General features: G+C 38.5%; 1 protein-coding gene across 2 annotated transcripts; it reads right to left on the bottom strand.

The window, feature by feature from the left end:
• Positions 1-1,266: 1,266 nt before the first annotated feature.
• On the bottom strand, positions 1,267-10,951 carry LOC137273883 (doublesex- and mab-3-related transcription factor A2-like). Of its 2 annotated transcripts, XR_010956160.1 has the most exons (3): positions 10,336-10,951; positions 2,274-3,122; positions 1,267-1,800 (listed from the first exon to the last, which is right to left on the bottom strand). XR_010956160.1 is itself a non-coding variant. In XM_067806782.1 (2 exons), exons 1-2 carry the CDS (start codon positions 10,808-10,810, stop codon positions 2,386-2,388), a joined length of 1,212 nt encoding a protein of 403 aa, XP_067662883.1. In that variant the 5' UTR covers positions 10,811-10,951; the 3' UTR covers positions 1,267-2,385. The 2 variants fall into 2 exon arrangements, 1 of the variants encoding a protein (XP_067662883.1); XM_067806782.1 differs by having other exon boundaries at positions 1,267-3,122.
• Positions 10,952-15,918: the final 4,967 nt, after the last annotated feature.

Genomic DNA, 15,918 nt, shown 5'->3' on the forward strand with positions numbered 1-15,918 from the left:
TTCCGTAACAGACCGTGATGTGAGACAAGGTGATGGTTTGTCTCCAATCGTATTCATAGCAACTGACAACGTTTTTCAACAGAGTCTGTGGAAGATTCCTTTTCATGTTCACTGTCCGTCCTTGGGTATTGTGTTAAAAAGAATCGTTGCTGTACTTATATTATAAGTCACAAAGCGCTGTTGCTCATTCAGTACATTTGCTAGACACTTGCACATGCTTTCGCGCCAAGAGTGATTGGAAAGTTATAAGAAATTACATACTCAGCCAATGTCATTAGTTGGATGGTGAGCTGATTTATCTTATATTATGATCATACTATACTGTCTGTTTGGAGTGAGTGTACATCATGAAACCATTATCATGAAGTGACTGAAGTGGTAAAGTAACAAACTAAGATTTTACATTAAAAAAAACCACCCACAATTATAACTGTCTTGTTATTGTTCAGGCTTCTGAATAGACGATTCACAAGCTCAAATTGTTCTTCTTTTAATCTGCAACAATTTTGCCATTTCATAATATACTGATAAAGTCCAGCTTCATGTTATAAAGGAAGTCTGAAAGTTATTATGGTGAATAAATATCTCTAACTTTTCACTTACGTTTCAGGCGCATCTCAGAAGCAATTTCAGATAACAGAACAGCGACTTTAACGTCAGCTGATGAACAACTGCACTATACTTTGAGTCTCAAAAGAACAAAGGAATGACATAAAACTTGAAAAACAGTGTGTAGAGATTAGACATCTAAATGTTAATGTTATCATGGTAGGGGGTCTTGGTTAGGCCTGTGTTAATGTAATGTAGCATACCTAAAGCAAGCATACCCATTCTTTATTCTTGCTTATTCTTATGTGTAGGTCAGCATATTTCTATTTATCAATGTTCTTTTTTCTGTTTGGTTTCATAAATTACACATTTAGCTTACAAATAGATATTTTTCATGTATTTCCTGTAATGATTTCAAGTGAGACTTTACATATTTAAACAGTCTGAAATGTAATGCACTAGAGCAATAAGCCCATTGGAGTTAATATCTGGTGTATAATCTGTGACAAGATGGGAATTATGAAGGTATGTTGCATGCCTCTAACCATAGCTTGTGTGCAATTATACGATTGTTGTGCTAGGAAGGAGGGGGTATTCTTGACTAGAGGTGTATCACACCATGTGAATTACCTAAAATGGCGACTCTCTCTCTCTCTCTCTCTCTCTCTCTCTCTCTCTCTCTCTGATTTATATGAGTAAAGATTACAAAGAAATGTATTACAACTTTTAGCTTTATTGCTTTCGTCATCATAACATGTATTATGTACAATAAATAATAAGGTCAGTTACATGAACATAAAAGATGGCTGCACAATCTGGCGTCATTTGCACATATCACAAAATGCTATGATATTACATCAAGATTGAGAAAAAAATATCAATGAAGATATCCTTGAAAAACGTCAATAACAATTGACAATATAATTAATACATGGACATAAAAAATTCACGTTGAGCAAATCATGTACATTCCACGACGATGACCGTGAATTGAATGTCAACAAGAATATTAACTACTATTAAAAACCTTCAGTGAGCTGAAGTTGTCATCAACACTATGGAACTATCAAAGGGCAACGTCTGGTCATATGATCCCTTCCCATTGGTGTTCGTTCCCCCGTGGGTGTGTATCGTTGTGAAGATACGTAGTATTATGTCTTTCATTATTTGAGACCCGAAGATGTTTTATTGTCAAAGATCTAATCGGCCTGCAGTCAACGGCAGTGGCTTCGTTCAGTGACTGTATATGACCTACAGAAATTTGAATACAGGAGATATTGATATTATGGATAAAATCATATCAATACAATCTATTTATCATAAACGAACATAGAGAGCCAACATTTGATTTATATGACTCGTGGAATATGTATGCAAAGATTGCAATCCAAATTATGACGGAGATTAAGTACAAAGCCTCCACGTGTGCGTGCGTGCGTGTTTGAGTGTGTGTGTGTGTATGTGTATGTGTGTGTGTGTGTGTATGTGTGACTGTATGTGTGTCTGTCTCTAGCATCCTGCTTTTGACGTGAATATTACATCGCCGTTGGGATTTTTTGCGAATACAATTAAAAGTGTAATTGATGTATATTTTAAAGAAAAATGGCAACTCCCAAAATAGTCGATGCAAATATAGGAATGATAGACACTGCATTTTACAATAATTTGTCGAAATGTGCCATTACAATAGAAAACTGTAAATATATTGTAAATATCTTTAAAACCATTCGTATATAACGACGACTTATCAGATGATCTCGTTAATGTGAATCTTCAGCTGTGCAGCCATTAAGACTGAGTGGAAATGAGACAAGTTCAACACCGTTTTGAGACAGCCTAGTCGCTGAGACACCCCGTTGTCTTCTCTGCAGTATGCGTCGTGGGGTTCGTGCAGCACGGGTACATCGCGTAGTGAAATGCCTTGTTTGATGAAGAGAGTCCGTTGTAACCATACGTGGATCCTAATCCTAAGGGTAGAACTGGGGGGTAGGGCATTGCAAGAGCAAGACTCCTACCACCGCTTCCATAGGTGTATCTGATAGAGTTCAGGTGAGCTGTAGGAGGGGATGTGATGGGGGAGAACGCTGACTTTAGGGATGGGGATGTGAGCGAGGAGCTGAGATAAGACTGAGGAAACAAACTCGGCGTGGGTGTCGTCTGGCTGAGAGCGGAAGTCGTCTGCTCGCCATGGTTATTGAGTACCTGCTCGATAGCCTGTACCATGTCGTTTCCACACCCCTGGAGGATGAGCTGAAGCACCCCTCTCTTCATGTGTGGGAAAATGCGGCACATCATGTCAATTGGGGGACGTTTTCCGGCACCAGCACGTGCAAGAAAACTAAGTTCGTCTGCTGTGGGTTTTGGGAGGTAGTCTGAGCGCACGTGGTCTATAGCAGTGTTTGCTGGTTCTGGAGACATTTTTGGTGAGATGCTGCGAGTTGGGGAGGGACTGCGGCCGGCGTGTTTTGGTCTGTCTGCCATATCAGGGGATACAGGTCTGGAGTCTGGGTTCGGCGAGGATGCGGCACTACCGGAGTCGGTTGCCACCGGGTCGAGTCGTTGACGTTTCGCAACTGCAAAAAAATACCCAAAACATATAAACAGTTATGAATCTTTTTGAAGGGTGAGGGCGCTTTTGGAAATATTCCAGTAGGTGAACCCTAGTAACTGGGTTCACATATCATCACACACTCCCATTTGGGGATTCAAACTCGGACCTTCAGTGTTACCAGCCATCGCTTTAACCGCTAGGGTAGAACCTAATGATGTGTTCATTGACAACGTGAATTTGTATGGGAGGTTGAAGTTAAGCTTAAGTAGGTTTATAATTATATGTACTACTATATTTATTAACTGAGTTTTATCCATTTCGCCACATTATTTATAACACGTTTTCGTCAATAATATGAATATGTACCCGGGGACACCAGTAATATAGGTAAATCGTTTAACTGTTACACAAAACCGATCTCGAACAGGAGCTTTCATAATCTTAAGGTAGCACTTTAATGTAGTTAACAGTTTGTTTTTTCACGAAACTTCATCAAATTCAGCTCTTTAAAACCCTGTGACCCTGTGCGTTAAGGATAAAAGAATATAAGGCGTCAGCTGGCCCCATAGGCACTTTTCCCATTAGAAGTGTCTTTTGATTATTGCACCAACATGATATACTTGCTAAATTATTGTGCGTGCAGAATAGGGCTATTCTATTAGTCGACCTTTCAGAGAGCGGTGAAAGAGGCGTAATTTATATATACTTTGTATGAGTCGTTATCACGCTTCGGCGAATATCTTAAGTCGATATTTGAAAGGCACAATCTTTGAGAACGTCTGTTGGCTTTATGTTTATTCTATAAATCAAACACATTAGTGAATAATTACACTAACCGCATATTCTGAAGCAGAATCTTTCTGGTACCCTGTGGACTTAATGTGCTTACCTAACTTTTGTTAAAAATCAATTGCTAGGAGATATAAAATCCAGAATATGAAACATTAATAACAGGGACGGCCAATATCGCCTTGCCTGACTCCAAGCAGACGGATAGTTGAAAATTTTATGGTATAAATGTCCCATTTAAATTTTCGGAAAGACTGACGAATTGTTTTCTGAAATGCCATACAAGGTATGTCCTTGCCCCCCGCTGATGTTCATAAGCCCTGAGCACATTCCCTGTTACCCCTGTGGACTTTACGTCGGGTCCTCCGGCATCTATTAAGCGTGATGCCCACAGTAGACTTGAGAACATTAATTGCTAAATGTTCCGATGTTCATTTCAAACAAGCAGTGTTCATGCGCCGAAAGATAATTTTCACCATGGGCTTTAGAGCTCGATAAAGCCCTTCCATTGAAGATTCTTCACAGTTTGAAGTAAGACATAACACAAGTTACACTATAGATAATGACCTCCTCACAGTAAGTGGATCTCCCTGAATGGATGTAGCAGGACCACTTAAACATTGTATTCAGGTTGTAATAAAATCTAGCACCGTCACATTCCCGTGGCGGTTACTCCTAACCAGTCATGAGTCCATCATTTATATGTTAATGGTTTGGAATCCTAAAACAGAAAAAAGGCTGGCTGAAAAGAACAGTCTACCTCCCGGGATTACTGCTTTGTGCTCCTGTTTCGAGATGGGGCGAGTTTTGGTAACATTTGAATCAGAAAAGATTGACCAATAAAAACGTTTCTTGCTGGTCTCTTCCGCGGATGAGTCTCACTGTGAGATGCACCATATCTGAGACTGAGGAAATGCCCACTTCAGCGTAAAAATGAGACATCAAAAAGACTTTTACCTACTGCGACGTGCTACTTAATCCCACATAGAGACTATTCTCATAACACGTCACTATGAGCTGAGCAGAATGAATATAATCATTCGCAACCATACAGGGGGCAATAACGAGAGACGCTTTGGACACAAGCAGCTTGTAGCATTTTCGTGCTTTACATCTTTCATCGGCTGACACAGCCTAAAATATGCTTCTAACTTACACCGATAAAAGATGCTCGCCTCAATTGCAAAGTAACGCCGACTCTAACATTTGATATAGTTTAGTAAAATTTGATACTGCTGATATCACAGGTATTCTCAGGCGTAATTTGTCATCATTATGCATGAGTATTGTATTTGCATCCGCCTTGAAACACTTGCATACTCGAGTCAGCGATAACAGCAAATAGATCCTTCCTCAGGTGATAAACATGTCCACCTGCATGACGGATGAGCGGCTATTATATGTATATGTTACAGAAACATGTGCCTGTGTCTTGGGAAATTGTTAGGTGTGAACACGTTCCTTTCATTTGTGTTAAGTTTATATTTTGAGTGAGTGAGTGAATATTGCTTACCGCCGCATCACCAATGTTGCAGCTATTCGCGGCAGATCTGTAGAGATGGGCTTCATTGTTTCGAATTACACATGTATATACTAGAAAATGAACTGTATGTAAATGAATTATATGTATTGAATAAGAAAATTCAAAGGAGGATCATACAGAGCAATAAAGGACGTCATTTGATCACTGAGCAGGAGCATATCTGCATAAAAACTCCATTAACAGGTACAAAAATGCACACAACTCACTGATTCCGAACGAGAGAACGTTGTGAAATACTGGATGAGGAAATACCCGTCTTATTGTACATATTGAGCATATCGACTGGCCACCGGATTGTTAAAATGATGCCCCAACTATTGAAATGCATACTGTGTTTTGACAGGAGTCACTGGCGTAGTTGTCAGCCAGTATGTGTTCTGTCAGAGCCTTGCAATGATTCATAAACACTGACGGAGAAAAGATCGAACCTTTAACCCCATTAACACCCTGAAACTTCATATCTGATTTGAGAACAAAGACTTTCAGAAATACACATTTAAGCTTTCATGATTGGTTGAAACTCGACCACTTGTCTTTTATTGAATGTTCCATATTTGAAACAAATACACAGGTAAATACTTTTCTGACATGGATTGTTAGACCAGTTTGTTCATTCGGGTGTAAAAGTGACATATTAATTGTCCCCTACTGGTGCTGTCACGTCAAGTATGGAGACTTGTTTGTCATCTTCCCAAGTCTCACTCGAAACCTGCGCGTTTGTAAAAGGACATAATCAATCATTTCAGGTTGGGGTGGTCGTTGATTGGTGCATATTGCCAAAATAAAGACAGATTCGTGTCACTTATACCAGTCTGGATAGTTACGGTGATTTGTAACATGTTTTTTTGCTGTCTGGACTCGTATTAAGTTTCAAATGTCCTTCATTCCCCTGACCACAAGTGCCGCCCGCTCCTTTGTTTAAAATGCAGTTAAATATCTGTAAATCGTCTTTCATACGAGTAATTTAAAGGTAAGGCTGTTGACAAGGATAGAGATTGCCCCTGAAAGAGTGCAAGGCTGAGAGAGTGACCCTTCCTACCCCCGTGCTGCGTGATGAATACCTTTTGCCATGTCAACACGATAGTTGATGTGAAATAAACCCTACCAAGTTAGAGTTAGCCTAACAAAAGGGTTGAGAAGAGAGGACAAATGGCTATGATGGAGAGAACAAATGTCTATGATAGAGAAAACATTAAACCTGGCATGAAGAACTTTGTCAACAACATCAAGGGGGATAGCTGTCTACAGGACTCTTGATTTTTAGGCACCTTCATTACAGTACTTCAGGGACAAAGGACGCTTGTTGTGGCTATCCAGTCCCCGAGACGACAAGTGACACGAAAGATCTACTTTGTCATTTACTGAAGTTAATTTAGAGATAAATTGGACACCTGTGAGTCGTTTCAGAGTAGTTGAACTAGTCCATTTGAAAATTATCTCATAAACAACTTTAACATTTTGATAGGCCATCACAGAGTAAAGTTAAATTGTAGATGTAACACTTACATCACATCAAACAAAGTTTACACAACACTGATGTCATATAAACCTTTAAGACCTGTATATATGCATGACTTAACCATTGAATGTCAGTGTTGCAAGACGATCGGTATATGTTAATGATCATATAGTACTATGTAATTCAGAATGTTTTGCTTGGAGGACTTGCATGATTAATGTTCATAACATTTTCTCCTGTGTGTGCAGTACATATAACTCATTTCCCTAAATAAATGCTGTAAATACTTAAATGCTGGCGTCATTGATTCATTTTGTTACACGTTGATGAATCAGACACGACAGCACGGTTTGACTCATCAAAGTGTTTAGGCGAAAAAGCATTGTGACAAAGACATTTAAGGGTAACTACATAAGATACTCTAACACCAAAGACTTTCGTGAAATAAGGTTGTTTGTTGGAAATGAAAAGGATCGATGTACAGTGACGAAATGTTATCTTTACATACAAAGTTAATGGCCATTGTCCTGTCATATGGTCACCACAGTCCATATTCTACGTCAGCTATTGTCACAAATCATCATTCTCAACATAACTCGTGCGCACGTACCACATTAAGAGCAGACTAATTGGAACAACTGGAATTCTTAAGATATTTGAAATCCCCAAAAAAGCTTACAAATTATTTTCTTATTACTTAACCCTTAAAGGGTTAAGAGTCCTTCAATGGTGCACAACTGCGGTTCAACACTTCATATACATGTCAGTCCGAAATACGATTTATCTTCACGTTGAGAATTCTAAACTCGTTTTAACATCCAAGGGTTCCTATATGTCTGTTTAGCCTGTCGCCATATCTACCCAACCGAAAGGTGAATAATCTTAACGACTTGAAAACAGCTCATCCTTAACTTTTTCAAGCACAAGTTTTCTTTTCGTCACTTATGAACGACACCTTAGCACGCAAAGGGCCTATCTAGCACTATACAATATATCTTATTTCTTAACAACCAGTAACTCTTTTGTTCCAAGTATGTATCGGGATTTCAGATGGCAATCCATCTATGTACCACAGTCAGAAACCGTTGAAACTAAGGACTATTAGACAACCACTTCAATTTCAATGGCAATGGAAGTGATGGACACATATTAGCTCCAATTACGGGTATATCGACAGCATATTGCCATGTCTCCTTTAACCAAACTACTGTCATTTCTTTCATCATGCCGCGAACGTCAAAAGGAGACAAACACATTAAAAAGACTATACGCTCTGAATTTGTCCATTGACTTCTTTATATCGCCTTTATGTCTATTTCATGTACTGGGAACGCATTTTCAGTACATCGCCCGTCAGTTAGAGCTCCTTAAGTGATCCTCCCATGCATCCACCGAATGGACAAATTGTGTGGAGTGTCCATCTTGTAGATGGTCATTCGAGCGGTCAAGCAATCAAAGTACTATGTGGTCAGTACCGTGTGTGATTTCATGAACGCCCGTCTAGGAGGAAGTTGTCCTACTGAGAAATATGCGAACGTGAACCGGTACAGGCGCGGTCACTCGGTACATGGACCTATTACATTATGCGAAATGTTCGGCAAAATTGGTTGAACTGGTTTTAAGTAACTTTAATGTATTGCTCAATCGCAACAGCTTTCATCTCCATGCTATTGTATCGAGAGTGATAAATATTACGCTCAATATCATATTTGTAAAGAAAGGGGTCTTAAACTATTAAAATTGCAGTTTTTGTATTTTGAATCGCATTTATGAAGAACATATTTGGACAACCGTGACAAATAATATCCTTGAAGCCTCAACACAGACATAGAATAAATACGTTTGATGTCTTTGTTCTCTTGTAATCTGGACAGCTCTTTTTTGCAGGAACACTGTAATGATGTGTTTGTAGAAGTTGAAACTGAACTAGCACCAGTTAGCAGAATTTCTGTTTGCAGGAACAGCTGTTGTTTTGCCTGGGACATACAGCTGAAGTAAATTATGTGCTTAACAATTTATAACGTATTCAAGAAATGGAAATTATAGCGTTCGTTTAATTTATTACCATTTTGTGAAAAGATTGCATATAACTGTGTTACAACTGCTTCAAATCTGAATGAAATTATAATTACCTTTCACGAGTTTCTTTTTACTGACATTCTCTGACGTTAACAGGAAATATCATAAGTAGAATATTTTTGGTAGTACCGAAGAGCTCCTGTGGTTTTCAATCTTATTCCGACATGGACGGATGAAAGTGACAACAGCGAAAAACGTTTTTTTTAATTTCATAAAATCGGTTTGTAACGTGCCAGTGCATCTGAGATTGAAACAGATAGAGGGTCGCACCGACGTCATCACAACAAAGGATGGAATGTTATCCTTGATGCAATACGACCTTAAAGTCACGCAAAGTCTCACGAGGGTAGTAAAACGAGATTCGTCTCTTGATTAACAGTTTCACTTTTACACCTTCTTCACCAGTGTTCAAGTATACTTTAAGTTTTGTGATTGAATAATAGAATAATAACAGAATAGAATAAATAAAAGAGAAAAAACTTCCTGTTTGGATACAACTTAATATTATACATATTGATGAACGCATTTTCATAGACAGTCTAGTTTTGAGCAATTATCCATAGTAAATATGTACAGATTTATTATTTGATATCATTGAAGGATTAAATCATTTAAAAAAATAAAAGGAATTGTCAGCTATTGCGAAAATATAAGTGTTTTGCTTTATGTAAATGGTGAAATGCAAAACAGATTTCTGATGTTCAGATAGTTTTTCGTAAATACATAAGTATTCAGCACTCATGCAGGAAAAGTAATTACTCCTTTTTACATTTCATGTCAAAGACAGAACCCCTTTTGTTTTTACACAGACATAATCCTTGAAATCTTCTTTCGAATGTTGCATATAATGCATGTAATATATATATATAGCCCTTGAGTTTTGATATCACATGTACATGTATTTGCAGTATACCATAATATGCTTTTAAATAATTAGCAGAAGAAAATAAATGCAGTAGGTGTTTGGTACCAAGGATATGTGGACTGGAACCATATATGACATCGGGTAAAACTCATCGGCTTTATCATACTGTAGATTCGATATGGTAAGTTTCAAAGAATTTTGACAATATGAAACAATAACTACATAGGTGTCATTTTTCAAAGGCCGGAATAATACGATTTCATTATGGAACCAAACATATACACAACTCATAGAAGATATTCTTCTGATGCTCGTAAACCCCATTCTCTAATGTTTGTTCTTGGTTATTGCTTATTAAATATGATCTGTTACTACAACCTATAGACAACTCACAGAAGATGTTTTCTGATACTCGCAAACCCCATTCTCTAATCTTTGTTCTTGCTTATCAGATATGATATGTTACTACGACGTAATTAGTATAGTTGATGACGACGTACCTGGTGTGTGATTGGCGTCGTCGACTGGCAGTGGAGGTGATGACGTTTCTAGGGAGTTGCTTCTTGACGTGGGAGAGGAACCACCGGTTGTGTTAGGATACGATGGTGCATCGGAGTCAAAGATGTGCACATTTTCACGATTAATAGACAACAAACCACCAGGGCCGTACAGGAGTCCTAGCTCACGTGCCTCATTCTCTTCCTGGGCCTGTTGCCTTCGTAATGCTACCTGAGCTGCCATGACTCTCTGTCTTTCTGCAATAAGTGTACATTTGGCACAAACACAATCTCTCCAACGACAGTATCTTTTATGTCCTTTAAGAGCCGAGACGACTCCATGGTTCCGACAGCGAGCACATTTAGGTGTCCTTGGGTACCTGTCGGTTGCACGGATGAAGAGCGGTGCGTGAGGATGGGATGAGCTGCCAGTCGCACCCTCGGGATGACTTCTTTCTTCATCAGCTGATGAACTCATCGTTTATGGGTCTAGGGTCTATCTGTCCAAGACGTTCCTTTCCCGGGAGGTAACAGTCTGTATCTAGAAAGCTGGGAGTTCTACCCTGCTATTTGAAGTAATACAAAACACACATAACACAGTCGTCCGGAAGAAGTCGGAGCTTTAATTGCCTGTCAGCACGTTCACGATCACTGACTGGTTTATCGAGTGATCAAGCCACGCCTCCTTTCATCCCTCGGGTTGTTATCTGAGTAATTACCTGACTCGTAACACTAAATAGGTAGTGAGCGTTTGTGATTGGCTGACAACGAAGGAGTGACATCGTGATTGACAAGCTCTCGGGGTCCATGTTAAACAGGTAACCGATCAGAGGATCACTTTTCGACACCTGCTCACAAAGTGGGAAGAGTCAACTACCGTAGAGCCGCCTCGAGAAGACGCATCGGCCTGTGTACAGTGACAAACGTCATAAGACGGGTTGATGGTAAATCCTCACCCAACCCGAACCACCAAACAAGAAGTATTTGAATCAGTTTACAAATAGGGAAATGGTTTAATTCGCGCAACGCCTGGCTAATCAGAAACACACTTTACACAGATTGCAGTTTGTTAAAAATCTGGCTATTTCTTGGTTTATCAACGTTTCCTGGGTAACACGGGTGACTTTCAAACTTTCCACATTCTGTGACGAAGCTCGGCTTGATATGATAACCAAACATACCATTCACGCCTGTTCGTTTTCTTTGTACGAGCTTATTGTCCAGCGAACCCTGCAGGGCTATTTGTCTTCTATTGCCCCCTCACTGACAGCCTCTCGAACATAGGCTTGAGAAAAGCAAAGCGCCATCCTAGAAACAAATATCCTCTTCAAGTCCATACCCGAACAAAAAAACAATGTAGAAATACCTCGATTCATTTTAATCGGAAAACAAGAATGTTTACTGATCATTTCAAGTGTTATTGGAGCTCATTTCCGACAAGAAACAAAGTACCCCTTTTCCTGTTTATTTTGTATATAGAAATCCTGATGTATTCCTGGGAAAGATCGTGTTGCAATCTCGGAGATGTCACCCATCTAATCACATGTAAAACAGGAGTTAATTACTACTTTATTTCCGCGTGACGTCCCGATACTTTGTATTAACTCTTTGTAAAAAGTTTTGTGTTGTTATAATATTTGGTTTTCTGGATAGAAGAAATAAGGAATATTTCTCCTCATCAGTCGCATTCGTTTCAAATATGTGCTCAAATCCAATTGATAAATAGCATAAAGAGTAAAAATGCACACCAATTGGATATTTAATCATACCGTATCTAAGAACCGAAACTTTGAAAGTAAAACAATAGTTTGTTAAAGCTATAAATAGCATTTATTATAAAAATATTAATTTTACCCCCAAACATTCTGATGGTTTACAATTAGTTTTACATAAAAACATAATTATAAAATGCACCAACGACTTTATACTGACTTCATATGTAAATATTAAAAATGGCTGTTACAATTAGACACAATTTCCATTGAACTGTGTATATGACACTCTCTGACATTAGAAAGTTTACCACTTGCAACTTAATAACTATCCACACCCGTGACAACGCTGGTAGAGAAGTGTTGTCTTCCCTACACATTTTCATTTGTCATGCTCGACTATACTATACCCTTGTATACATATGTTTAAAAAATATGGCCTCTTGCCAAAGGTTATTATTTCCCATGCATAAATATATACTTCGAAAATTGTCCGGTATTTTGATCAAAGATAAAGCCATTCACTAAAAATAGATAAATTCAATAACCGTTTGCGAAGCAGTAATAGTAAAAGTAGTCTCTAATTGCTTGGGAAAGGTCAATGTTTATATATATACACATATATTCCGATCATGCTCCCATCATTTGTAGCCTATCATAAACAGCCCTGTGTTCTTGTTACATGTGTTGTTCTGGAAGCAAGAGCCTTGACACAGTAGATGCATACTGAAATAATTCCTGAGTGAAATTACTGCCATCTACATATGCCACTCATGAAAGTCACACGTGAATTAGGATCTTGGGAGTTAAGGAGCCATGCATGAACGCAAAACTGAAGTAGACAGCCCACTGAAAGAGCTTATTATGTGAGACGTTTGTCGTGATGGTGCTCTCATAATGTTTCGGTGTCTTTGTATAAGATGGGGATTCTGTAGCGATGATAATTGTCATGGTATAGGTGTTTTAACCCTGCTCAGTGTCTGTAAACTCGCGTGGGACTGGCCTATAGCGATACAACGACTCTGTCGCTTTGTGACATTCTATGAGGAATTGTACGGTTAGACGTCGCACGGGACAATTTTTCCAAATGCTCTGTTTGTTGCCTGTCTTGTTCGTCCTTTTGTTCATGACGTGGGAGGGTCGTGGCTTCACTAAAACTGAGACTCTACGACTTATGGGAATGGAAGGACACAACCCCAATTCCCATGTTGTTGTTTGATTGAACCATTATCGTTGTATAAGCATGAATTGCGGTGAGAGCTTTTGAAATAAATAAAATTCTAATTAGATGTTTGGATGGTATATAAAGTGTATTGTTTACGTTGAAGCTTAGTTTATGTTTTGGATATATCATACCACACATCAAATCAATGTAAGTTGTTTGAAAGGTATTTTTAGGTTTAGATATTGCACGTATACACCTTAATGACAATACTGATATTTCGTAAATAATCCACACATGAATATTTTGTTTCATAATTGTGCTAGAATGTTTCATTTTCATTTTAGATGTTTTATGTCATATTATCATGTAAGATATTTGATATTCATATCATCAGGCATAGATGTTTTATGCAATTAATTCATGTGATGGTATTTATTCAAAACCGGGATGCTATCGCATATCAAGCTATTGTATAATCTATTATACTGCTGTTCATCTGATCAATAAGCTTTTGAAAGTTGACGCTGTAAACAAGATCCACGGTGTTCCTGATCTAAGTCTCCCTGATGCATTACACTTAGGTGTGAACGCGTGCTTGTGTCGTATGTTAGTGCTATGTATTTAATAATTATCAAGTCTAGACCTGAAGCATTAAATTAATATTATAAATTCTGAATACCGAAGATAATGAAACAGAAATCAGTTTACTTTCATATAACAAAGTGAAAAAGTACTGAAAGGGTTTATATAAAGAACACCAAACAAAACTGACCATTGTTAAACAGTTAAATATTCAATGTCTAGAGGTGCGCTCTCAAGGCAATATTTGCTTTTGTAGGGTATTGATCAGACAGCACATCTTAAAATGTGATGCAATACCACAAATAATTCATAATTATATTTATGTGGCGAAAATAATCTTATAATTATTTATCAGTCTGTTTTAAACTGTATGTATGTATTTTCTGGGAAAATGAGCTAACATTGTCAGAATGTAACGTATACGTAAAGGAAAATGACTGCAGTTTACAGCTGTTCTCACGCCTTAAAGTTTCACCCAGCGTTCCCTTTTGTTATTTTTTGCACGCTAATCATTGCAGTATCTATATCAGCTACACATCTGTTTGTTATTTTGAGACGATTCAAGCAATAGGGTGTATTGCCATTAGTATTCCCCATGATTGTGATATTTTCCTGAAGAAGAATGTCAATGGCAGCTATTAGTAACCACCTTGCTCTGAGATCTCGAGATCCAATAACAATTCAAAGATACGAGGATACATGAGTTTTTATGTGTTTATAGGATTAGGCTATACTGACAACCGGCACGCGAGGTTCTGATTTATTTCAACACTTTGGTTTTCAGTTTCAGAGTTTTATTTTCATGATGAGTGTCATCTTTGCTCCTCTGAAACATATTACTTACTGCCTTGTGGACAATTGATGTTTCTTGTAAAATCAAATTCGAAGTTACCGGCCTGAAAGAGAAGCTGTATGGTCTGGTTGTCTTTAGTTAAACGTACATGGATTTGTCCAGTGAGTGAGTGAGTGAGTGAGTGAGTGAGTGAGTGAGTGAGTGAGTGAGTGAGTGAGTGAGTGAGTGAGTGAGTGAGTGAGTGAGTGAGTGAGTGAGTGAGTGAGTGAGTGAGTGAGTGAGTGAGTGAGTGAGTGAGTGAGTGAGTGAGTGAGTGAGTGAGTGAGTGAGTGAGTGAGTGAGTGAGTGAGTGAGTGAGTGAGTGAGTGAGTGAGTGAGTGAGTGAGTGAGTGAGTGAGTGAGGACTTTGAACAGTTTACCTGTTATAACACGGCGGGGCTGCCTAATATTCGAACTGATTCGTGTTTCAGACATTTATCACTATGGTGATACCCAGCACGGGCATAGTGCAGCCAAACCTAGCTACACAGGTACAGAGGTACAAAATACCGTGATCTGAACCCATCATCAAAGGTTTCTGGCGTGTCCAAGGGACGCAACTCTTCACATGGTAATTCAGAATACTGTATTGCCTTGCGCTTTTATCCTAATAGCCAGTTTCATTCCAGTCAGGTCAGGTTAAATGTTACTTTTTGTAATGAAATGAACGAATTCACAAGGAAAGACAAAAGACATATTGCGGAAACAAGTCCTGACAAAGTCACAAAAACGATTCGAGGAGATGCCTGTGTCGTACAAAATCATTCAGTTTGTTGAGTTACGACTAGCCATATGCATTACTATGTTACTAAAGAATTACAACGTTTAAGCACGGGAGTTACTTTAAGCATGGAAGTTACTGCATTAATAGGGTTAATACGTTAAAGCGTGGGGACTTACGTCTAAGCATAAGGCTTATCGTCGTGGACAATTTGCCGAAATCATACACCTTTCGTGTATTTGTTTATCTTTTGTGTGTGTTTATGTGAGAGACATGTTGTTATTATACAGATCAAACCGACGGAATACGTTTAGAAATATTGTATCGTATTCTGTAAAATCTTCATGACGGTGCCTTCATCGTTATCGTGTGTTCATGATTCTTCATCAATGATGCCACCAGGTGTACACTAACAGGTGAACGTATACAACCTGTGGCACTTGTCATCAACACATGCAACTTTAGGTGAGTCAGTTGTTCCACCCGGGAACATCCAGAACAGGTGAAAATAGGCAAATGCATTATTCACTTTTTTGTTTCTGATGCCTCAAATTTTGAAGTGAACTTTTTTGTA

Source organism: Haliotis asinina, chromosome 2 (assembly GCF_037392515.1).
Source record: "Haliotis asinina isolate JCU_RB_2024 chromosome 2, JCU_Hal_asi_v2, whole genome shotgun sequence".
Lineage (NCBI taxonomy): Eukaryota > Metazoa > Mollusca > Gastropoda > Lepetellida > Haliotidae > Haliotis > Haliotis asinina.

What these genes read in the sequence shown, in the direction of transcription:
- LOC137273883 (XM_067806782.1), bottom strand. Translation starts at nt 10,810, where the DNA reads ATGAGTTCATCAGCTGATGAAGAAAGAAGTCATCCCGAGGGTGCGACT. An exon ending in CGACGCCAATCACACACCAG is followed by an intron (nt 3,123 to 10,335) that starts GTACGTCGTCAT and finishes ATTTTTTTGCAG; the next exon opens with TTGCGAAACGTCAACGACTC.